Here is a 26,628-nt window from a genome sequence, read left to right as displayed (position 1 = left end):
TTGGGAAGTAACTCATACTGAACATAATTAGATCTTTGTAAATGTCAATAGTGAGAGCCAGTGTGGTAATGTGGTTTGAGCATCGAACTAGAACTCTGGGAAACCAGGGTTCGAATTCCTGCTTGGTCAGGGAAATTTACTGTGTGAACATGGGCAAAGCATACATTCTCAGTCTGATAGGGAACCAAAGGCAACCCTCTCTGAACAAATTCTGCCAAGAAAACTCAATAGTAAGCTCAACATAGGTCAAAAATAACTTGAAGGCACACAACAAAATATCAGTGGCCACCTGTCTAAAGGTATTTGATATCTAAGTACTTCTCACATGTTGTTTTTGTATCTGTGGTATGTTCCATGTAGATCTGTACTCAACTGCAGCATACTGATGGATAAAAATGGTATTTTTTTTCTAAACCTGCATTATTAGGGTCAGTACACAATTTTTTAGTTTAGGAAATTTAGTCATGTAATGTGAAATTTAGCATTTGAGTTAGACAGATGTTGCATCCTATTGTGACTAATATTTAGAGCTATAAAATTAGTATAGATATTCTATAGAACATATCTGGACCCATATATTTGAATGCTCTCCTTTCCTGCTCATGAAACTCTTGCATGTCAAGCAGAATTGTTAGAGTCTACATTCTCCTAATAATATACTCTCATCCTCTTGCAAAAGTATATAGTGTGTCTTCACTGAATGTACAAGTTGCTCCATAACCGTGTATGAAGCCAAGAGAAAATCATTGGGGCTCTTCCTTTAACAAAATCTGAAACAAGTGTGGGTTCATTTAACCCACACTAACATATCTTCCAAATATAGACTTCAAGCAAACTTAAAGATCAGAAAGAAAATTATCTTAAATGAAGAACTTTATCCTGGTGACTTGCACTGTATCAATCAGTGAATAGATCCATGCCTTTCTCTGCCATTATGCCAGAAAGAAATTGAAATAAGAGTCTTGTTGCTTTATCTCATCTAGTTGGGTGGGTTTAGATGAGACAAAACTATCACAGTGTAAATTCAAGCTGCTTCTCAGTGAGAGGTAGGATACCCTTCACTAGAGCAGACCAACTTAAACCATTAGGAGTGTAAGCTAATAAAGCCAATTTAAGGAACTGATGTTTTTCCCCTAGTATAAAGCAAAAAAACAAAACAAAAAAAACAACCAAATAAACAACCCCCCCCCCAAAAAAGTGTTCCTAAATTCAAACTGATGGAATATAACCAAAATGCTACATTGAAGTAGATGCCATTCATTGGCATTTCTTTTAGAGTTTCACAATGTTACCAAATATATTAAGTAGCAATCTATCATTTCTATATTAAACAGATTAGAGTTGTATTTCTGAATATTTTAATATGAGGATCCACAGCTCAATAAATGGATATGTTTTCAAGTTGGGAACACTAGTAGCTTTCCATGTGCAGTGGATAATGAATTGCAATATTATGGGAGAAGTTACACGTATTAACTGGATATAAACATGAATGTTGAAAAGTCTTATTTGCAACTAAGAAAACCTCAGCGAACGATCAATTCCCTTTTAAGAATACACTGGTCACAAAAATATAGATTACTTGTTTTCTGATATGGGTTTACTAATACAGGTAATTCTACAGAAATCTCACACACAATTCTAAATTTGTGTTATTTGCCAAAGTACTGAAGATTGTTTCTCTTTGTTTTCAAATGACTACACAGAAGTACGAAAATTGCAAGAAATAGGTTTCATTTCACTCATTTAAGATATGGCTTGCAGTTTTCTAGTGCAGCCTCAGAGTGCCGCTGTTGGCCAGCAAAGAGGAACTACAAACCCAAGTAAGTATGCCTCATGCAGTGAAACTGCTTATTCATTAGGAAACAGGAGGACATAGGGAAAGCAAACATTCTTGCGGTAAAAGGAAATGCTACAATGTATATAAACATACACCAGTGGAATTGATAGTATTCTTAAACGTGTCTGAATAGGAATTTGAATTTTTTCAATTTATTTGACCACACCAAACAAGGATAAAGCAATTTTTTATTCAGTGCAATGGAGGACCAGCACAAAGAGAACAGATCACAACAAAGGCAAGTAATTCTCTTATTTTTCTCTTTGTTTTGCAAAGCTACCTCAGAAAACATTCAGTATTCCATTCCTGAAGAAATGGGAAAGGGTTCCATTGTGGGAAACCTGGCAAAAGATCTAAGATTGTCTGCAGGAGAAATAGCAAAGAGCAACATGCACATTCTTTCTCTTGGTGAAAAGCAGTATTTCACTATCAGTGCAGAAAATGGGAATCTTTATGTAAATGGTAGGATTGATAGAGAGGAAATATGTGGGGAAAGTAAATCCTGCCCTATCAATTTTAAAGTACTGTCTGAAAATCCTAGAAATGTTTTTCATATAACTGTAGAGATCCAAGACATTAATGACAATGCACCACATTTTGTGGATGGTGACATGAAGCTACAGATAATTGAATCCACGTTACCAGGAACCACTTTCATCTTAGAGCAAGCAGAGGATCCTGACATAGGAGCAAATGCTCTAAAGGACTACTACCTGAATAATAATAAGTATTTTGCTTTGGATGTTAAAGACAGAGAAAATGGAAAGAATTATGCAAAATTGGTGTTGAACAAGCAGTTGGATCATGAAAGCGAGAGCAGTTTCCATTTAATTCTTATGGCTGTTGATGGAGGGGACCCTCCCAAAACGGGGACAGCAAAGATATGGATTACTGTCATTGATGCCAACGACAACCCACCAGTTTTCACTCAAGAACTGTACATGGTGAACTTGAGTGAGAATATACTAAGTGGATCTTTAGTGGTACAGGTGAAAGCAACAGACAGAGATGCAGGTTCAAATGCTCAAATCAACTATAACTTTAGGAACATTCCTGAACGTGCTCGGCAGAAATTTAACTTGGATTCACAAGACGGGAAAATTACAGTCAAGGAGGCACTGGACTTTGAAAAAACAGAGAAGTATGTGATGACAGTAGAAGCACGAGATGGAGGTGGATTAGCAGCTCACACTAATGTTGAAATAAAAATGATAGATGAAAATGACAATGCCCCAGAAGTGGTTCTTGCCTCCTTATCCAGTCCAATCCCTGAAGATTCTGCACTAGGAACACTGGTAGCCCTTATCAGTGTACATGATAAAGATTCTGGAGATAATGGGGATATCACTTGCCATTTAAGAAATGGTATGCCTTTCAAAATAGTATCAACAAACAATGATTTCTATGAACTTCTTACAGATGGACTGCTGGATAGGGAAATCAATCCAGACTATAATATCACAATCATAGCAACAGACAAAGGCACCCCACCTCTTTCAACGGAGAAAACCATCTTCCTAAAGATTTCAGACATTAATGACAATTCTCCTACCTTTGATAAATTGTCTTACACATCCTATGTATCAGAAAACAATCCCTCAGGCTCCTCAATTTTTCGTGTTCGAGCCTCAGATCCAGATCTGGAACACAATGGTCAAATCACTTACTCCCTCCTTAGAAGCAATATTCAGGAGCTGCCTCTCTTGTCTTACCTTTCTATCAACTCCGAAAGTGGCATCATCTATGCCCAGCGCTCCTTTGACTACGAACAATGCCAGGAGTTTCAGGTGGAGGTGAGAGCCCAAGATGGAGGCTCTCCATCCCTCAGCAGTACTGCCACTGTGAAGGTCTTCATCCTAGACCAGAATGACAAGAGCCCTCAAATTCTTTATCCTTCTCAGGGAGTGGAGGGCTCAGCCTTGTTTGAGATGGTGCCTCGCTCAGCTGAGGAGGGTTATCTGGTGACCAAAGTGGTGGCGGTGGATGCAGACTCTGGGCACAATGCTTGGCTTTCCTACCATCTGGTCCAGGCCACTGAGCCAGGGCTCTTCACAATTGGGGCCCATAATGGTGAGATCAGGACATCACGGACATTTCTGGAAAGAGATGCTCTCAAGCAGAGGCTGGTGATCTTAGTGAAGGATAACGGCCAGCCTCCACTATCCAGTACTGTGAGTCTTAACCTGGTGTTTGCTGAAACCTTCCAAGAGGCCCTTCCAGAGATTAACAGTCCATCCAGGGACCCAGAATATCAGTCGGACCTCCAGTTCTATTTGGTCCTTGCGTTGGCTCTTATTTCTTTCTTATTCCTCCTGACAGTGATTTTGGCCATCCTGACAAAGGTTCGAAGATCAGGGAGTCCCAAATTCTTACAGTGCTTTGGTCCTGTTCCCCATTCGAATAATGCTGTCATCTTCCCACCAAACTATGAAGAAGGAACTTTGCCTTACTCCTATCAGCTGTGTTTATCTTCTGAATCCAGGATACAGGAATTTACCTTTCCAGCCCCAAGTGTTCAAGCTGCAGGGAATTTTTCATGTAATCAGAATTCTGACATACTATTAACAGCCAATCAAGGAAATATTTTAAAGACAGAGATGAGTAATGATGATGGGGTGAGTTTTTTTTTCTTATATCTGCCTATTTTATAATATGTTATGACTGGATTTTCTTCTCCACGTTTAATTAATAGCTGATTAATAACATATTTTCATTTCTTAAGTCGCAGTTTTCGTTCATTATTCCAACTTTATTGAATAATCTTTTGAATCGTTTATTCTTTTGGGATTGAGCATTATTTCAGGTCCCATTTGAAAGAATTCTTTTGAAGGACCATAATTTTGAATGAAAGCTATTGTGTATGCATGATCTGGGTTTCAGGATATTTTATATAGTGCTTCATCAAGACACAGGAATGCTTGTCCATGATGAAGGAACAGTCCCATAGACTGCAGGATATGAGATGATACTTTAGCTCATACTAAACATATTTATAGAAACATTTTTCCTTGTATGTATCTAGCCATTGTCCCAGTTATGTGAGATTTTCTGTAGGCATTCAGACACCATTCTATACCAAATCAAGCAACAGTTGTCATACTTAGAATCATAAAATCATAGAATCATAGAGTTGGAAGAGACCTCGTGGGCCATCCAGTCCAACCCCCTGCCAAGAAGCAGGAAAATCACATTCAAAGCACCCCGACGTACATCTCTGGAATGGAAAAAAGTGTGATTTTACTCTTGAAATAGAATGCATCATTTGAGAATCACAAGACTGTGTTTGTATTTGTGTTAAATTCTATAAGACCAATCAACATTTCTTTTATATAATATGAAGGAGAAGAGGCTTATGAGAAGGATGAATTCCCATAATAATAATTATCATTGATCTTTAGGACAGAAAGAGCTAATGCTGCTCATAGGATTTATAGGCACTGACAATTTATGAATGAATGCTCTTTTCACATAAATTCTATTAGTCTTCCTCAGAATTCTTTGTGAAATGTTGTAGGTGAAAAAAAATGCTCAGATATACTTTTGAAAAAGAATGTGAACTATTGCAAGATAGGTTATTTCTAACACAGGTTTCTGGGACTTGGAGAGAGCTGAAAAAGCACACATTGCCCCACCTATTGAGGGACTATAGACTTGACAGACGCTACTCTTGATGGTACCTCAGAAGGAGTTGGAGAGAGTTGGTGTTTCCAAATGGCCCAGAGAAGTGGTGGGTCTGTCTTGTAAATGTACAGTCTCACAATATGGTGGTCTACATTAGACCCTTTGGAGAATTTATAACACTGCATGGATCCATTATCTGACTCATCTGTGTAAGACACCAGGATACAGTAAACCAACTAAGGTTGCCAAATTCTCTAAGACCCCTTCCACACAGCTGTATAAATTCCACATTGAACTGGATGGCAGTGTGGACTCGGATAACCAAGTCCAAAGAAGGTATTATGGATTATCTGCCTTGATATTCTGGGTTATATGGCTGTGTGGAAGAGCTCTTAAGTTTTCTCCTTAAGTGTGATTGAGACACATAGTTATTCTTCTCAGCTACCTAGTATATGCTACCTATCTGGAAAGGCGAGATAAAGGAGCCAGAGGCTAAGAGCAATTCCTTTCCTAAATCCTCTTGATCTGCTTCTAAATGAGGCATAGGATAGGCTACCCTTCAAGAGTGCAACCTAATTTAACCCATTGGAAGCCTTAGGTATATCGACCTATAAAGCCAAACAACATCCCTGCAATTTTTCACTGACATAAAATTTTTAAAAAATCATACTTAATATTGCTGTCTTCATATATTTAGCTACTATAGTTATATATTTCAGTATATTTTAGGGGTCAGCTGAACTGTGACAGATTGGAAATGAATGCAGTTTGAATCACATTCTAAAGACATCTCAGAATACATGCTGTCTGTGTATCACTTTACATATTTTTATGAGTAATGAATTGAAATACAGTTACCAGTGGGGGTGGCAATTTACAACACTGCCAAAATGTGGTTGAAACCATGTTACTACAGTGGTACCCTCTTCAGTTTTCTCACTTTGACTAAGGATTTGTCTGAAGCGAACACTCAGAATCAGAGGATCTGGAACAGATTTTGTGTTATGGACAACATAACTGATCAGAGGGATTTATTTTATTTTATTTGGTTTTGTTTCTTTAAAAAATCTGTCTCCCAGATCCTTGAAATATACTAGTTCTAACATTCATGGAGAGTAAATTGAAATATTTACATAATTTGGAATGGGGAAGATGTGATTGCTGGAAGTCTTTTCCATATCTGACCGAAAGCCTCAGAGAGGCATCTCTTCCTATTTAAGAAAACAGTCCAAGAAAAAGAGACAGTGTGGTATAATGATTTGAGTGTTGGACTATGATTGTAGAGATGAGGATTCAAATCCCCACTTGGGCAAGTGACTCTCTCGCAACCTCAGACGAAGACACAAACATACCCCGTCTGAACAAATCTTGCCAAGAAAATCCTTTGATAGATTCACTGTACGATTGCTGCAAGTCAACGTGACAACACATTTAAAGCACCAACAAAAGGATGAATGATCACTTACTTTCTGATACAGTTTTCTACAATGAGGCTGGGGAAAAACATTTCTAGATATGTGTTATTGTGCTTCCTCTACCTTGAACGAGCCAAATATAAATCCTGTTCAAAGCATTTGCTTAAGACATGGCTTGCAGTTCTCCATTTCCGCCTCAGAGCGCCATTGTTGGCCAGCTAAGAACTGCTATTCCAGGGATGTTTCATGCAGTGAAACTGCTTATTCACTGAAACAGAGCAGAGTAGGGACATGCAAACATTTGTTTCTGAGAAAAGGAAATGCTACAATATAAAGAACCAAAAACCACCGACTACCTTCATCATTATTTCTGAATTTGAATTTGAAATTTTTCACTTTATCTGATCATATTAAACAAGGATAAAGCAGATTTCCTCATTGAGTGGAATGGAGGATATGAACAAACACAGCAGCAGATCTCTACAAAGGCAAGTAATTCTTTTATTTTTCTCTTTGTTTTGCAAAGCTGCACCAGAACAGATTCAGTATTCAATTCCCGAAGAACTGGAAAAGGGCTCCATTGTAGGAAATCTTGCCAAAGATCTGAGACTAAATGCTGAAGAAATAACAAGTAACAATCTGCATATTCTGTCTTTAGGGGAAAAGCAATATTTCATTATCAGTGCAGAGAATGGGAATCTTTATGTAAATGATAGAATTGATAGAGAGGAAATATGTGGGGAAAGTATATCCTGCACCATCAGTTTTGAAGTGATGGCTGAAAATCGTATGAATATTTTTCATATCATTGTAGAGGTCCAGGATGTGAATGACAATGCACCATATTTTCTGCATGGTGATATCAAACTGGAGATCAGTGAATTAACTTTGCCAGGAGCCACATTTCCCCTTGAGCAAGCTGAGGATCCTGATATTGGGATGAATACAATACAGGAGTACAGCCTTAATACAAATCAGTACTTTGTTCTGGACATGACAGAGAGAGAATCTGGAAAAGCATATGTAAAATTAGTGCTGAAGAAACAATTAGATCATGAAAGTGAAAGCAGTTTCCATTTAATTCTTATGGCTCTGGATGGAGGGAAGCCACCAAAAACGGGGACAGCCAAAATATGGATTACAGTCATTGATATCAATGACAACTCACCAGTTTTTTCTCAAGGGATGTACATGGTGAACCTAAAAGAGAATACACCACGTGGGTCTCTAGTGGTACAGGTGAAAGCCACTGACAAAGATGCAGGTTCGTATGGCCAAATCACCTATAACTTCAGAAACATCCCTGAACGTGTTAACCAGAAATTCAGTTTGGATTCCAAAAACGGGAAAATAATGATTAAAGAAGCTCTGGACTTTGAGGAATCAGAAAAATATTTAGTAGCAGTAGAAGCAAGAGATGGCGGTGGAGTAGCATCTCACTCTAAGGTTGAAATAAAAGTATTAGATGAGAATGACAATGCCCCGGAAGTTATTCTTGTTTCCTTGTCCAGCCCAATACCTGAGGATTCAGCAACAGGAACTCTGGTAGCACTCATCAACATTAAAGATAGAGATTCTGGGGATAATGGAGAAATTACTTGCTATTTAAAAGACATTTTGCCATTCAAAGTAGTGTCAACACCCAATAACCTTTACAAGCTTCTTACAGATGGTTTACTGGACAGGGAAAGCACCCCAGAGTACAATGTCACAATCATAGCAACTGACAAAGGCACACCCCCTCTTTCAACAGAGAAGATAATTTCTCTGAAGATTTCAGATATCAATGACAATTCTCCTGCCTTTGAGAAATCATCTTACACTGCCTATGTAGCAGAGAATAATCCATCAGGCTCCTCCATTTTCCAGGTCCGAGCCTCAGACCCAGATCTGGAACGCAACGCTCAAATCACTTACTCCCTCTTGAGAAGAAATGTTCAAGAGTTGCCTCTCTCGTCTTACCTTTCTATCAACTCTGAAAGTGGCATCATATATGCTCAGCGCTCCTTTGACTACGAACAGTGCCAGGAGTTTCAGGTGGAGGTGAGAGCCCAAGATGGAGGTTCCCCTCCCCTCAGCAGCACTGCCACTGTGAAAATCTTCATCCTAGACCAGAATGACAAGAGCCCTCAAATCCTTTATCCTTCTCAGGGAGTGGAGGGCTCAGCCTTGTTTGAGATGGTGCCTCGCTCAGCTGAGGAAGGTTATCTGGTGACCAAAGTGGTGGCAGTGGATGCAGACTCTGGTCACAATGCTTGGCTTTCCTACCATCTGGTCCAAGCAACTGAGCCAGGGCTTTTCACAATTGGAGCGCATAATGGTGAGATTAGGACATCACGGACATTTTTGGAAAGAGATGCTGTCAAGCAGAGACTGGTGATCTTAGTGAAGGATAATGGCCAGCCTCCACTATCCAGCACGGTGACTCTTAACCTGGTGTTTGCCGAAACCTTCCAAGAAGCCCTTCCAGAAATTAACAGCCCATCCAGAGACCCAGAGTATCAGTCTGACCTCCAGTTCTATTTGGTCCTTGCCTTGGCTTTGATTTCCTTCTTATTCCTCCTGACAGCAATTTTGGCCATCCTGACAAAGATTCGAAGGTCAGGGAGTCCCAAATTCTTACAGTGCTTTGGTCCAATTCCCCATTCGAACAATGCTGTCATATTCCCACCAAACTATGAAGAAGGAACTTTGCCTTACTCCTATCAGTTGTGTTTATCTTCTGAATCCAGGATACAAGAATTTACCTTTCCAGCACCAAGTGTTCAAGCTGCAGGAAATTTTTCATGTAATCAGAATTCTGACATGCTATTGACAACCAACCAAGGAAATATTTTAAAGAGTAATGATGATGAGGTGAGTTTTCTTCTTATAAATACCTATTTTGTCACTGCAACATGTTAAGACTTAATTTTCTACACCATTTCAATGAATGACTGATTAATCACATTAATCATTTCTTAAATTATTGTCTTAGTTAATTATTCCAATTTTATTGAACAATCTGTAAAGATTGAATGGTTGATTCTTTTGGAATTGAGTATTATTTCAGGCCCCATTTGGAAGAATTCTATTGAAGGGCCATAATTTTGAATGAAAGGTATTGTGTATACATAATCTAGGCCTGGGGATACTTCATTTACTGGAGCATGGGCACACAGGAGTGTTTGACCATGATGAAGGAACAGTCCCATGGACTGCAGGATATTATATGATACTTCCGGTCTTACTACAAATATTTAGTAACACATATTTCCTTTTATATATGTAGCCATTGCCCAAGTTATGTAAGATTTCAGGCACTTGGAGGGAGCTGGAAAAAGTACACATTGCCCTACCTATTCAGAGACTATAGACCTGACGCTTAACTGTATCTCAGAAAGAGTTGGAGGGAATTGGTGTTGCCAAATGGGCCAGAGAAGATTTGGGTCTGTCTTGTAAAAGTACAGTCTCATAATATGGGTGGTCTACATATGACCCTTTGAAGGATTTATTTCCCTGCTTGGATCTATTATCTGACCAATCTGTGTAAGAGAGCAGAATATAGTAAACCAACTAAGGTTGCCAGTTTCTCTGAGTTTTCTGTTTAAATGTGATTGAGACACATAGTTATTTTCCTCAGCTACCTAGTATATGTGACCTACCTGGAAAGGTGAGACAAAAGAGTCAGAGCCTAAGAGCAATTTTTCCCAAAATCCTTTTGATCTGCTTCTTAATGAGATGTAGGATGGGATACTCTTTAAGACTAATTTAACCCATTGGAAGCCTTAGGAATATCCATCTATAAAACTATATAACACACCTGCAATTTATTTCACTGGCATAAATTAATCCCTAGGAAACTGGAAAATTGTCATGAAAACTCCTACTCATCTTTAAAATGTGGGCTAATCCTAATCTGTGAATGAGTGGTGCTAATATAACATAAGGAGAAGGCAGAAAGCCATATCATTGTTTTTCACACACTAGATCTCACTTTCATTGAGAACACGATTCCATCACATCCCTACCTGTGCCTCAACCTTCTCCATTCATTTTGGAGAGTGCAATAAGGCAAATCCATGCCTAGTATAAGGCTGGATGGACATTATTGCTGATGTTGGCAGTGGTTTTTTTCTTCATCTTCTTCCTTCTATTCCTCCTCTTTGCTCAAGACTGGGATCCAAAGTGGCTCGCAACTCAAAAAGATATGCAGTTAAAATGTACAAAAAGTTAGTAGAATTAAAATTAAATTAAACTAATTACCATTATTAGAACAATTCAGTTAAAATATTATAAATACATACATAAATAGTTGTTAAAAACAGTTCAGCCTAAAACAATACAGCCTCCTAGTTATTTACATTCTTTATGTTTCAAAATCCTGTTTAAATTAAAGCTTTCAGCCTCCTGTCAAAAGGACAACAGGGATGGAGCCATCAGGCTCCAAAGTCCAGGGACAGCAATTGAGAAGGCTCTTTCTCACTTCTCCACCCACCATACTTGTATTGGGGGTGGGACTGATAGTAGCGCCTTGCCTGATGATCACATAGCTCAGGCAAGTCCATATTTATTTGCTGGAAAATAGCAGAACACAGATATATGCAAACATTTATTTCTGAGAAAACAAAATACTATACGATCTGCAAAATAGCTTGCATCTGAGTTACAACACATTGTTTCTTATGAAAACTTTATTCCATGATTCATTGTAATATCAGTATTCTACTTAATATATCTTGTCTTCATATATATATATATATATATATATATATATATATATATATATATATATCTACTATATTTAGCTACTATAGTTATACTTTTCAGTATATCTTAGAGGTCAGCTAAACTGTGGTAGACTGGAAATAAATTCAGTTTGAATGGCATTCTAAAGACTTCTCAAAATCCATGCTGTCTGTGTACCACTTGACATATTGTTATAAGTAATGAACTGAAATACCAGTGGAGGTGGGAATGTACAACACTGCCAAAATGTGGTTGGAACCATATTACTACAGTGGTACTCTCTTCAGCTATCTCACTATGACTAAAGATTTGTCTGAAGCGAACCCTCAGAATCAGAGGATCTGGAACAGATTTTGTGTTATGGACAACATAATTGACCAGAGGAATTTCTTTTCTTTGGTTTCTATAAAAAAATCTATCTCCTAGATCCTTGAAGTATACTACTTCTAACATTCTTGGAGAGTAAATTCAAGTACAGTAGAGTCTCACTTATCTAAGCTTCGCTTATCCAAGACTCTGGATTATCCAAGCCATTTTTGTAGTCAATGTTTTCAATATATCATGATATTTTGGTGCTAAATTCGTAAATACAGTAATTACAACATAACATTAATGTGTATTGAACTACTTTTTCTGTCAAATTTGTTGTATAACATGATGTTTTGGCGCTTAATTTGTAAAATCATAACCTAATTTGATGTTTAATAGACTTTTCCTTAATCTCTCCTTATTATCCAAGATAATCGCTTATCCAAGCTTCTGCCGGCCCGTTTAGCTTGGATAAGTGAGACTCTACTGTATTTACATAATTTGGAGAGGGAGAGGTGACTGCTGGAAGTTTTCATACCTGGCAGAATGCCTCAAAGAGGGATCTCTTCTAATTTAAGAATACAATACAAGAAAAATAGACCGTGTGGTATAATGAGTGTTGGACAAGTCACACTTTCTCAACCTTAGAAGAAGACAGAAACATGCCCCACCTGAATAAATTTTGCCCCAAAAAAACCCCTGTGATAGATTAGCTGTAGGATCGCTGTAAGTTAGACACAACTTGAAGGCACATTTAAAACACACAAAAAAGATGAATTATCACTTTCTGACACAGTTTTCTACAATGAGGCTGGGGGAAAACATTTATACATATATGTTATTGTGCTTCCTCTATTTGGACCAGCCAAATGCAAGCATGTAAACAGCAAGACATTCTATTCCAAGAATTTCCTTAGACTTGACTTGCAGTTCTCCCTTTCAGCCTCAGAGTGCCACTGTTGGCCAGCTAAGAACTGCCATTCCAGGGATGTTTCATGCAGTGAAATTGCTTATTCACTGAGAAAGAGAAGAGTAGGGACGTGCAAACATTTGTTTCTGAGAAAAGGAAATGCTACAATATAAAGAACCAAAAACCAGCAACTTCCTTCATCATTATTTCTGGATTTGAATTTGAAATTCCTCACTTTCTTTGATCATATTAAACAAGGATAAAGCAGACTTTCTCACTGAGTGGAATGGAGGACATGAACAAACACAGCAGAAGATCTCTACAAAGGCAAGTACTTCTTTTATTTTTCTCTTTGTTTTGCAAAGCTGCTCCAGAACAGATTCAGTATTCAATTCCTGAAGAACTGGAAAAGGGCTCCATTGTGGGAAATCTTGCCAAAGATCTGAGGCTAAAAACTGAAGAAATAGCAAGCAGCAATCTGCATATCCTTTCTTTAGGGGAAAAGCAATATTTCATTATCAGTGCAGAAAACGGGAATCTTTATGTAAATGACAGAATTGATAGAGAGGAAATATGTGGGGAAAGCATATCCTGCACCATCAGCTTTGAAGTGATGGCTGAAAATCCAATGAACATTTTTCATGTAATTGTAGAGGTCCAGGATGTGAATGACAATGCACCATATTTTCTGCATGGTGATATCAAACTGGAGATCAGTGAATTAACTTTGCCAGGAGCCACATTTCTCCTTGAGCAAGCTGAGGATCCTGATATTGGGATGAATACAATACAAAATTATAGCCTTGATACAAATCAGTACTTTGTTTTGGACATGACAGAGAGACAGTCTGGGAAAACATATGTAAAATTAGTGCTAAAGAAACAATTGGATCATGAAAGTGAAAGCATTTTCCATTTAACTCTTATGGCACTGGATGGAGGGAAGTCACCAAAAACGGGGACAGTCAAAATATGGATTACAGTCATCGATGTCAATGACAACTCACCAGTTTTCTCTCAAGAGCTATACACGGTGAACCTGAAAGAGAATACACCACGTGGGTCTCTAGTGGTACAGGTAAAAGCCACAGACAAAGATGCAGGTTCAAATGGCCAAGTCACCTATAACTTCAGAAACATCCCTGAACGTGCTCGTCAGAAATTCAGTTTGGATTCAAAAGATGGGAAAATAACAATTAAAGAAGCTCTGGACTTTGAAGAATCAGAAAGATATCTAGTAGCAGTAGAAGCAAGAGATGGTGGTGGATTAGCAACTCACTCTAAAGTTGAAATAAAAGTATTAGATGAGAATGACAATGCCCCAGAAGTGGTTCTTGCCTCCTTATCCAGCCCAATACCTGAGGATTCAGCAACAGGAACTCTAGTAGCACTCATTAACATTAAAGATAGAGATTCTGGGGCTAATGGGGAAATTACTTGTTATTTAAAAGACATTTTGCCATTCAAAGTAGTGTCAACACCCAATAATTTCTTTAAGCTTTTTACAGATGGTTTACTGGACAGGGAAAGAACCCCAGAGTACAATGTCACAATCATAGCAACTGACAAAGGCACACCCACTCTTTCAACAGAGAAGATAATTTCTCTGAAAATTTCAGATATCAATGACAATTCTCCCACCTTTGAGAAATCCTCTTACACCGTCTTTGTGCAAGAAAACAATCCTTCAGGCTCCTCCATCTTCCAGGTCAGAGCCTCAGACCCAGATCTGGAACGCAATGGCCAAATCACTTACTCCCTGCTTAGAAGCAACATTCACGAACTGCCTCTCTTATCCTACCTCTCAATCAACTCTGAAAGTGGAACTATCTATGCTCAGCGCTCCTTTGACTATGAACAGAGCAGAGAAATTCAAGTGAAAGTGAGGGCCCAAGATGGAGGTTCCCCTCCCCTCAGCAGTACTGCAACTGTGAAGGTCTTCATCCTGGACCAGAATGACAAGAGCCCTCAAATTCTTTATCCTTCTCAGGGACTGGAGGGCTCAGCCTTGTTTGAGATGGTGCCTCGTTCAGCCGAGGAGGGTTATCTGGTGACCAAAGTGGTAGCGGTGGATGCAGACTCTGGGCACAATGCTTGGCTCTCCTACCATCTGGTCCAGGCCACTGAGCCAGGGCTCTTCACAATTGGGGCCCATAATGGTGAGATCAGAACATCACGGACATTCTTGGAAAGAGACACTTTGAAGCAGAGACTAGTAATCTTAGTGAAGGATAACGGCCAGCCACCACTTTCCAGTTCTGTGAGTCTTAACCTGGTGTTTGCTGAGACATTCCAAGAGGCCCTTCCAGAAATTAACAGCCAACCCAGGGACCCAGAGTATCAGTCTGACCTCCAGTTCTATTTGGTCCTTGCCTTGGCTTTGATTTCCTTCTTATTCCTCCTATCAGTGATTCTGGCCATTCTGACAAAGCTCCGAAGATCAGGGAAACCCAAGTTTTTGGAGTGTTTTGGTCCAGTTCCCCATTCAAACAATACTGTTATATTCCCACCAAACTATGAAGAAGGGACTTTGCCTTATTCCTATCAGTTGTGTCTATCTTCTGAGTCCAGGATACAGGAATTTACCTTTCCAGCTCCAAGTGTTCAAGCTGCAGGGAATTTTTCATGTAATCAGAATTCTGACATGCTATTGTCAGCCAATCAAGAAAATATTTTAAAGACAGAGATGAGTAATGATGATGGGGTGAGTTTTTTTCTTAAATATGCCTATTTTATAGTATATTAAGACTGAATTTTCTACACCAAGTAATAACATATTTTCAATTCTTACATCCTGATTTTAGTTCATTATTCCAACTTTATGGAATAATCTTTATAAGGCTGAATTGTTTATTCTTTTAGAATTGCATGTTATTTCAGACCCCATTTGGAAGAATTCTATTGAAAGACCATAATTTTTAATGAAAGCGTTGTATATGCATGCTCTAGGCCTGGGGATATTTCATCTACTGGTGCAAGGAGACACAGGAATGTTTGACCATGATGAAGGAACAGTCCATGGACTGAAGGATATGAAATGATACTTTAGGTCTTATTACAGCTGTTTAGAAACACATCTTTCCTTGTATCTATGTATGTATGTATATATGTATGTAGCTGTTGTCCATGTTATGCGAGATATTCTGAAGGTATTCATACCCCATTCTACTGTAGATAAAGCAACATAATAGTCAGTTGTCCTACTTGCCTCTCTAGAATGGAGAACGTGCGATTGTTCTGTTTGTTGAAATAGAACTTCCAGTTTGAGAGTCAAAACATGGTGTTTCTCTTTGTATTAAATTCTATGAAGAGCCATCAACATTTCTTTTATATAAAATGCGGGAGGAGATGCTCATGAGAAGGATGAAACGCCATCATCATCATCATCATCATCATCAGTCTTCAGGACAGTAAGAGCTAATACTGCTCGTAGTATTGTAGTATCGTAGAGTTGGAAGAGACCATATGGGCATCTAGTCCTACCCCCTGTGATGCAGGAAAAGCACAATTAAGGTACCCAACAGACGGCCATCCACCCTCTGTTTAAAAGCCTCCAAGGAAGGCGCTTACACCACATTCCAAGGCAGAGGATTACACTGCTAAACAGCTCTTGCAGTCGGGAAGTTGTTTCTAATGTTCAGGTAGAATCTCCTTTCCTGTAATTTGAACCCATTGCTCCAAGTCCTAATTTACCAGGGCAGCAGAAAACAAGCTTACTCCCACTTCCTTATGACATCCTTTCACATATTTATACATGGCTATCATGTTTCCTCTCAACTTTTTCTTCTTCAGGCTAAACATACCCAGCTCTTTAAAGACACTCCTCATAGGGACTCATAGTCTCCAGACCGTTGATCATTTTAGTTGCCCTCCTCAGGATACTTTTCAGCTTGTCAATATCTCTTTTAAACTGTGGTGCCCAGAATTGGACACCGTATTTCAGGTGAGGACTGACCAAAGCAGAATAGAGAGGCACCATGACTTCCTTTGATCTAGATGCTATACTCCTTTTGATGCAGACCAAAATCCCTTTGGCTTTTTTAGCTGCTGCATCACACTGTTGACTCATGTTCAATTTGTCTACGAAGACTCCAAGATTGTTTTCACATGCACTGTTGACGAGCCAGGCATCACCCATTCTGTATCTCTGATTTCATTTTTTTCTGCCTTAGTATCTTACGTTTCTCCTTGTTGAAATTCATTTTGTTAAATTTGGCCCAGCTCTCTAATCTGTTAAGGTAATTTTGAATTTTGATACTGTCCTCTAAAGTATTAGCTATCCCTCCTAATTTGGTGTCATCTGCAAACTTGATAAGCATGCCCTCTAATCCTTCGTCAAAGTTATTAATAAAAATATTAACCAGTACTGGGCCCAGGAGTGAACCCTGTGGCACTCTAATAGTCACTTCTTTCCAGGATGAAGAGGAACCATTGGTGAACACCCTTTGGGTTCAGTCACTAAACCAATTACAGATCCACTTAATAGTAGCATTTTCTAGTCCACATTTGACTAGTTTGTTTGCAAGAATGTCATGGGGGATCTTGTCTAAGGCCTTACTGAAATCAAGATATGCTATATCCATAGCATTCCCTGCATCTACCAAGCTTGTAACTCTATTAAAAAAAAAAAAGATTAGTCTGGCACAACTTGTTTTTGAGAAATCGGTGTTGACTTTTAGTAATCACAACATTCCTTTCTAAGTGATGGCAGACTGCCACCTTAATGATCTTATCTGGAATATTTCCTGGTATTAATGTCGGGTTGACTGTACAGTAACTGTTTGGGACCTCTTTTTTTCTCTTCTCGAAGATAGGGACAACATTTGCCCTGCTCCAGTCTGCTAGGACTTCTCCTGTTCTCCAAGAATTCTCAAAAATTATTGTCAGTGACTTTGAAATTACTTCTGCTAGTTCCTTCAATACTCTTGAATGTAGTTAATCTGGCCCTGGAGACTTTAATTCATTTAGAGTGGCCAGGTACTCCTGGACTACCTGTTTTGGTTGCATTTTCCCTATTACCTCACCCACTCCATATTGCTCTGGTTGAACACCAATTTCCTCTTTAGAGAGGACTGAGGCAAAGAAGGTGTTGAGAAGCTCTACCTTTTCCCTATCCCCTGTTAGCATTTCACCACCTTCTCCATACAGAGGCCCTACCATTTCCTTTTTCTTTTGACATAACCAAACAACCTATTTTATTGTTTTAAATCTCTCTGGGAAGTCTAAGCTCATTTTGCGCCTTAGCCTTACAAACCTTTGTCCTACATACGTTGGTTATTTGTTTGATTTCCTCTTTGGTGATTTCCCCCCTTTTCCATTTCTTTGTGCGTGCCTCTTTTAAATCTTAGCCTCAGTTTAAAGTTCTTTGGACATCCATTCTTGTTGTTTACATTTTGGTTGTTTATAGGCCCAGACAATAGATGAATAAATGTCCTTTTCACATGTATTCTACAAGTCTTTTTTAGAATTCTTTCTTCCTAAAATGTTATAGATAATAGATACTCTCAAATATACTCTTGGAAAACAATGTGAAATATTGTGTGATACTTTATTATGTGAGATTTCTGACATAGATTTCAATGACTTGGAGAGAGCTATGCATATATTTTGGGCACTACCAGTGATTATGGCAGAAGCTGAAAGATGTTTCATTAGCCAAGAAATCTTCGAAAACTGCAAGATTTCTGCTTGGTGACAAAGGCTATTTAGTTATTTTGCCTATCAAGAGTTAACTGTATATGAAATTGACTTTGAGGAAACAATTTCCAAATTTCAATGAAAAGAGCAAGAAAAATAAACTTTGAAAAGCAAAACGAATAAGTTTGCACCATTTGTAGCTACACTGATTTCTTGTAATTTTTTTAAAAAAATCTTCAACAGAACAAGGCCTATATTAGAAGCAACATAAATATAGCTGAATAATCATCACATTGTGTAGGCATGCTTTTTCAAGCCAGATATTGCTGAAGAAAAATATGAAAATATGATTGTAACATCGTATGAGCTCATAGTATGGTTTTTCAATAATAGAAGTCTCTGTATTTACTCAAGTATAATGCACCATTGAATGTAATGTGCACCTCGGTTTGCAAAGTGTATGTTACAAGAAAAAAAAATTTGTTATCAAATGTAATGCAATATAGTAATGGCTGCGAAAAGGCTGATGGGAAGCCTCTCCATCAGGTCTTGCCACCAGCCTTATCATGGCCACTGTCACTTCATTTTCCTCTGTCCCCACCTGGGATCTCTTGTCCAACAGCACAGAAGCGTTTCGGTGCGCAATTCTTACACTTCATCGAATCTAATTTGCACCTCAACCTTAGCTATGTATGTTAGCCCAAAAAGGTGAGCATTCGACTTGAATAAATATGGTATTTTTTAAAATTCACAGCTAGTATGCTAGTCATTAATGTTTCTGTACAGTTTTAGAATGATACATATGTAATGCCAATTTTCTGATATAGACATGTAGCAATTGCACTTTCAATTCTTCTATGCTTAGAATCCAAACATAGAAATGAATAATGTAAATATAAAACAAATACAACAATCAGAGTTTCCATAAAAGGCTGAGGGAAGGAAACAGGAAAAGTGCCCAAAGTTATGACTGTGGTTTCTGGCTATAGCGATAGCCAGCTCCTCCTCTTCAGAAAGACAACTTGGCATTAGGGATTAGTGTGCATGTATGACAATCAAAAGACAGAGTTACTTAGATCTGTACATAACTGTTGTTTTCCTTTCTAAGCAACCATCTGTTACCTTCTAGTTAAAGTTGTGCTCTTGATTTTTTTTTATTATCCTCATGACTTAAACTTGCCTTGTCACTTACTCCTTAACCAATCAACCTAAAAGAGTGTAACTGCAGCTATTCCTAGAGATTCTTTGATTCTCATATGTAAAGACTCATTTCACTACCTTGGTTCTGAAAGGTAAACACCATCATAATCCACTCTCTCTGTACAGTTTACACATCACTAATCTGTACTGATCCTTAGTTTACCTCTACACAATCAAAACACCATGATAAACCTGGATTGTGGATATTTCACTTCCATCTTGAAGGTACATAGTTGGTGAAAAAGCACAAATTGCTCCAGGCATTCAGAGAGTATAGACCTGACAATCTTGGTTGTACTCTAGAAGGAATTGGGGGAAGTTGGACTGGAGAAAAGGTGGGTCTGTCTTGTAAATGTACTACTGTCTCACAATATGGATGGTTTACATGAGACACTTTAGAGGATTCATTTCTCTGCCATTCGACTGAGCAAAAAGGCAAAAAAGCATGGATACATTAACTAACTGATCTGTGTGGGACATCAGGATATTGTTGACCAATAAAACTTGACAATTTCTCCCAGTTTTCTCTGTAAGTATGGCTGATGATCATATCTAGATAACTAGTATATTCTATCTACCTGGAAAGGTGAGACAAAGTAGTCAGAATGTGGGAGCAACTCTATTCTTAAATCTATTTGAGTTGCTTCTAAATGAGATGTAGGATGTGATACCCTTCAAGAGTGCAAACTGGGGATAGGTTCACCATAGGATTGCCTTAAGTCGGGCACAGTGTGGAGGTGCATTTAAAACAACAATAAAAGGATGAATTATCACTTACTTTCTGATACAGTTTTCTCCAATGAAGATGGGGAAATAGCAGTTCTAGATATGTGTTGCTTATGAAGATGGTGCTTCCTTTAGTTTAAACCAGCCAAACACAAGTATGAAAAAACCAGAGAAATTCTATTCAAAGCATTTCCTTAGACATAGCTTGCAGTTCTCCATTTCTGCCTCAGAGTGCCACTGTTGGCCAGCAAAGAACTGCAATTCCAGAGATGTTTCATGCAGTGAAATTGCTTATTCATTGGGAAATAGCAGGACATAGGGACATACATAAATTTATTTCCGAGAAAAGAAAATACTGTAAAGATCCCAAAACCAGTGACTTTATGCTCCATCAATATTTCTGGATCCTGAACAAAATTTGAAATTCATCAGCTTATCTGATCATATCAAATAAGGGTAAAGGAGATTTTCTCATTGCATGGAATGGAGACCAGGAACAAACACAGCAGCAGATCTCTACAAAGGCAAGTAATTCTCTTATTTTTCTCTTTGTTTTGCAAAGCTGCCCCAGAACATATTCAGTACTCAATTCCTGAAGAACTGGAAAGGGGCTCCATTGTGGGAAATCTTGCCAAAGATCTGAGACTAAATACTGAAGAAATAGCAAGTAGCAATCTACATATTCTTTCTGTGGATGAAAAACAATATTTCATTATCAGTGCAGAAAATGGGAATCTTTATGTAAATGATAGAATTGATAGAGAGGAAATATGTGGGGAAAGTATATCCTGCACCATCAGTTTTGAAGTCATGGCTGAAAATCCTTTGAATATTTTTCATGTAATTGTAGATGTCCAGGATGTAAATGACAATGCACCACATTTTTTGCATGGTGATATCAAACTGGAGATAATTGAATCAACTTTACCAGGAACTACATTTCTTCTTGAGCAAGCTGAGGATCCTGATATTGGGATGAATACATTGCAGGGTTACAGCCTTAATATAAATCAAAACTTTGTTCTGGATGTGAAAGAAAGACAATTTGGGGAAAAGTATGTAAAATTAGTGCTGAACAAACAATTGGATCATGAAACTGAAAGCAGTTTCCATTTAACTCTTATGGCTCTGGATGGAGGGAAGCCACCCAAAACGGGGACAGCGAAAATATGGATTGCAGTCATTGATGCCAATGACAACTCACCAGTATTCTCTCAAGAGCTGTACATGGTGAACCTGAAAGAGACTACACCACGTGGCTCTCTAGTGATTCAGGTGAAAGCCACAGACAGAGATGCAGGTTCAAATGGCCAGATCAGTTACAGCTTTAAAAACATTCCTGAACGTGCATTCCAGAAATTCATTTTGGATTCAAAAGATGGGAAAATAACCCTTAAGGAACCTCTGGACTTTGAGGAAGTGGACAAATATTTGTTGGCCGTAGAAGCAAGAGATGGCGGTGAATTAGCAGGTCACTCGAATGTCAAAATAAAAGTATTAGATGAGAATGACAATGCCCCAGAAGTTATCCTTGCCTCCGTGTCCAGCCCAATACCGGAAGATTCTGCACTTGGAACTCTAGTAGCACTCATCAATATAAAGGATAGAGATTCTGGGGATAATGGGGAAATTACTTGCAACTTAAAAGATTTTCTGCCATTCAAAGTAGTATCAGCATCTAGTAATCTCTATAAGATTATCACTGATGGTCCCTTGGATAGGGAAAGCACCCCAGAGTACAATATATCAATAAGAGCAACAGACAAAGGCACACCCCCTCTTTCAACTGACAAGATAATTTCCCTGAAGATTTCAGATATCAATGACAATTCCCCTGCCTTTGAGAAATCTTCTTACATTGCCTTTGTTTCAGAGAACAATCCTTCGGGCTTCTCCATTTTCCATGTCCGAGCCTCAGACCCAGATCTGGAACGCAATGGCCAAATCCAATATTCCCTCCTCACAAGCAATATTCAGGAGTTGCCTCTCTCGTCTTACCTCTCCATCAACTCTGAAAGTGGCATCATCTATGCTCAGCGCTCCTTTGACTATGAACAGTTCCAGGAGTTTCAGATAGAAGTGAAAGCCCAAGATGGAGGCTCCTCTCCGCTCAGCAGCACTGCCACTGTGAAAGTCTTCATCCTGGATCAGAATGACAAGAGCCCTCAAATTCTTTATCCTTCTCAGGGAGTGGAGGGCTCAGCCTTGTTTGAGATGGTGCCTCGCTCAGCTGAGGAGGGTTATCTGGTGACCAAAGTGGTGGCGGTAGATGCCGACTCGGGACACAATGCTTGGCTCTCCTACCATTTGGTCCAGGCCACTGAGCCAGGACTTTTCACAATTGGGGCCCATAATGGTGAGATCAGGACTTCCCGGACGTTTTTGGAAAGAGATGCTGTCAAGCAGAGACTGGTGATCTTAGTGAAGGATAATGGCCAACCACCACTATCCAGTACTGTGAGTCTTAACCTGGTGTTTGCTGAGACCTTCCAGGAGGCCCTTCCAGAAATTAATAGCCAACCCAGGGACCCAGATTATCAGTTGGACCTCCAGTTCTATTTGGTCCTTGCCTTGGCTTTGATTTCCTTCTTATTCCTCCTGACAGCGATCTTGGCCATCTTGACAAAGGTTCGAAGATCAGGGAGTCCCAAATTCTTGCAGTGCTTTGGTCCTGTTCCTCATTCGAACAATACTGTCATATTCCCACCAAACTATGAAGAAGGAACTTTGCCTTACTCTTATCAACTCTGTTTATCTTCTGAGTCCAGGATACAGGAATTTACCTTTCCGGCACCAAGTGTTCAAGCTGCAGGGAATTTTTCATGTGATCAGAATTCTGACATGCTATTGACAGCCAATCAAGAAAATATTTTAAAGACAGAGATGAGTAATGATGATGGGGTGAGTTCTTTTTCTTATATCAGCCTATTTTGCAATACCTTAAGACTGCATTTTCTACACTACTTTTAATAAATGGCCAATTAATAACATTTTCATTTCTTAAGTCCTGATTTTAGTTCATTATTTTAATATTATTGATCAATCTTTAAAAGGTTGAATGGTTTATTCTTTTGGAATTGTGAGTTATTTTGAGCCCCATTTGGAAGAATTGTATTGAAAACCAATACAATGTTGTACATGCATTATCTAGACTTGGGCATATTTCATCTTATGTGGCATCGAGACATAGGAATGTTTCACTATGATGAAGCAACTGTCCCATGGAGTGCAGGATATGAGATACTTCAGCTCATACTAAACATATTTATGAAAACATCTTTCTTTGTATTTATGTAGCCATAGACCCAGTTGTGTGAGATTTTCTGTGGGCATTCAGATCCCATTCTATGGCAGATCAAGCAACAGTTGTCATACTTGCATCTCTAGAGTGGAGAAAGTGTGGTTATGCTCTTGAAATAGAATTTCTAAATTGAGAGTTACAAGATTGTGAACTCTCAAAATTTCTTTTATATAATAAGAGGGAGGAGAGGCTTATTCGAAGGATAAATTCTCATAATAATCATCATCATTTATCCTTTGGAGAGAAGCTAATACTACCAGTAAGAATTATAGGCCCAGACAATTTATGAACAAATGGTCTTTTCACATATATTCTACAAGTCTTTCTCGGGATTCTTTCTTTCTTTTTAAAAAATTATTTTTATTCAAATATTTTAAACATCAAAATAAAAATAGGGTAAATTCAGTGGCGGAATGATTGAAAGGGAAAAGGAAAAAGGAAAAAGAAAAGGGTGTGTGTGGGGGGGGGGGGGGGTAAGGGTAGGAATGTCCTAGGGAAGGGAAGGTGAGTAATGGAAGGGGGTCAGTTTGTTGACTTCCGATCTCCTTTATGGTGGTTCTGTTCATTTCTTCTTGCCAATTTCTTTATAGACTCTTGCTTCTTGTTTTCTTCCTGTCTTCATTGGGTGGATACTTTTGAGTTGCGTTAGATTGACCTATATTTTTAGTCTTTGTTTTTCTTGGGCCATGTAGTCTTTAAACAACTGCCAATCCATATTCTTTTGACTCAAATTTCCTTCATGCCTTAGTAATAATTGCATTAGTTTGTCCATATTCATAATTTCTAAAAAAAAAAAAAAGCTTACGTTGGTGTAAGGTAGGACTTTCTTTCTCTCTCCAGCATCTCACATAAATTATTCTCACTGCCGTAAGCAAATAATTAAAAAGTCTATATTTGTTTACTTCCAAGTTCATGTCTGTTATTCCCAATAGAAAATATTCTGGTTTTAGCTCTATTTTTATTTTTACAATCTTTTGAATGGATTCGTTCCATTAATCTTTTGCCTTTCTGCACATCCACCACATGTGGTAGAAAGAGCCTTCTTGTGTTTCACACTTGCAACATTTCTTTTAAATATTTTTTATTCATTTTGCCCAAAAATTGTGATGTAATATACCATTGGTATACCATTTTGATCCAGTTTTCCTTTATATCATTTGCACATGTAAATTTTGATCTGTAATTCCACATTTGCTCCCATTCCTCCATCTCTATTGGTCTTCTAATGTATTTGGCCCATTTATTCATACATTTTTACCCATACTTTAATTATAGCCAATCTTTAAAAATGATTTCTATTATTTTTCAACTTTTATCTTGTTGTACCAGATATAAGAGTGCCATCCAACTCTTAAATCGAACCCTTCAAAAGTTAACATTTTTTCTTTGCTTAACTTCATCCAGTCTTTTGCCATTATAAGACAACATGCGTCATAATAAATTTTTAGGTCTGGTAAGCCAAACCCATCTCAATTTTTTTTTCATATCCCACAGATTTAACATTTTTATTCTCGGTTTCTTCCCTTTCCAAATAAATTTTAGTAAGTCCTTGTTCCAATCCTTAAATGTTCGTATCGATCTAATTCTTTCTTTGTGAAATGATGTAGGTAAAAAGAAATGCTCAGTTTTGGAAAGGAATGTGAAATATTGTGCAATACCTTATTAAGTGAGATTTCTAACACAATTTTCAGTAACTTGGGGAGAACTAAACATATCTTTCATGCACTGTCAATGATTATGGCAGAAGCTGAAAGAGATTTCATTAACCAAGATATCTTCAAAAACTGCAAGATTTCTGCTATGTGGTAAAAAAATTAGGCTACCTAAGTTACTAACTGGAACACCCTAAAGGGAGCAGGCAACTCCCATGTTACGGCAGCTCCACTGGCTGCCAGTCCGCTTCCGGGCTAAATAAAAAGTGCTGGTCATTACCTATAAAACTGCATCTCCTTATACAAACCTGCCTGGGCTCTTCGATCTGCAGAGGAGGCCCTCCTCTTGGTTTCACCCCTGTTTCAAACACGGCTTGTGGGAATGAAAGAGGGGGCCTTCTTGGTGGTGGCCCCCTGACATTGGGATGCTCTCCCCAAGGAGATCAAAGCAGCCCCCTCCTTACTCCCTTTTGAAAAGCAATTAAAAACATTCCTATGTTTTCAAGCATATAACGAGGAGGAGGAATAGCGTTTGCAACACTGACAAATGAAACAGAAAGGAAACAAATTTGGCACACTACTCTAGCTGGCTTTTAATAGTTTAAATGATGTTTATTTAAAGATAATTATTTAAATAACTTGTTTTAATTCATTATATAATGTATTGTAATGAATTGTGTGCTTTTATATTTTTCTGTTTTATACCAGCATTGAATGTTTGCCTTTATTATGTTGGAAGTGGCCCTGAGTCCCCCTGGGGAGATAGGGCAGGCTACAAATAAATTATTATTATTATTATTATTATTATTATTATTATTATTATTATAATATAATTATTTTGTCTATCAAGAGTCAACCCTTAGGGAAAAAAACTACTTTGAGGAAACAATTCACATGGTTTCAGGGGGGAAAGCAAGAAAAACAAACCTTTAAAGTGAAACGAATCTGTTTGCACTATTTCAATTTATTAGAATAGAATAGAATGTGTTTATGTAAACATAAAACAAATAAAAAATCAAATATAGTTGACATGCCACAAAGGACTGAGGGAGGAAAACAGTAGAAGTGCTCAAAGTTGCTACCGTAATTTCTGGCTACAGCAATAGCCAGGTCCTCCACTTTGGAAAGACTATTGCCACTATGTGTGCTTGTATGGCAAACAACTTAATTGTTTTGCTGTTTTTACTTTCTAAGCAACCATATGTTACCTTCAAGTTAAGGTTATGCTCCTGAATTTTTTTTTGTTGCCTTCATGACTTAAACATGCATTGTCTTTGAGCTATGAATCT

The 26,628-nt window shown here is 38.2% G+C and overlaps 1 protein-coding gene across 27 annotated transcripts in view; it reads left to right on the top strand.

The window, feature by feature from the left end:
* Window positions 1–26,628, top strand: part of LOC100562425 (protocadherin gamma-B4) — a 378,208-nt gene that overhangs the window by 177,179 nt on the left and 174,401 nt on the right. The window contains exon 1 of one of the 27 annotated variants that reach the window (XM_062979491.1): window positions 6,308–9,732. The exons of 25 other annotated variants lie outside the window; for them this stretch is intronic. In XM_062979491.1, coding sequence (XP_062835561.1) covers window positions 7,324–9,732 — 2,409 coding nt within the window. In that variant the 5' untranslated portion in view covers window positions 6,308–7,323. Of the gene's footprint in view, window positions 1–6,307; window positions 9,733–12,322; window positions 15,528–26,628 lie in introns of those variants that run through there. One more of the 27 variants, XM_062979488.1, reaches the window with a different exon arrangement.

Source organism: Anolis carolinensis, chromosome 4 (assembly GCF_035594765.1).
Source record: "Anolis carolinensis isolate JA03-04 chromosome 4, rAnoCar3.1.pri, whole genome shotgun sequence".
In the NCBI taxonomy this organism is placed as follows: Eukaryota; Metazoa; Chordata; class Lepidosauria; order Squamata; family Dactyloidae; genus Anolis; species Anolis carolinensis.
This window is presented reverse-complemented; position numbering and strand designations above follow the sequence as displayed.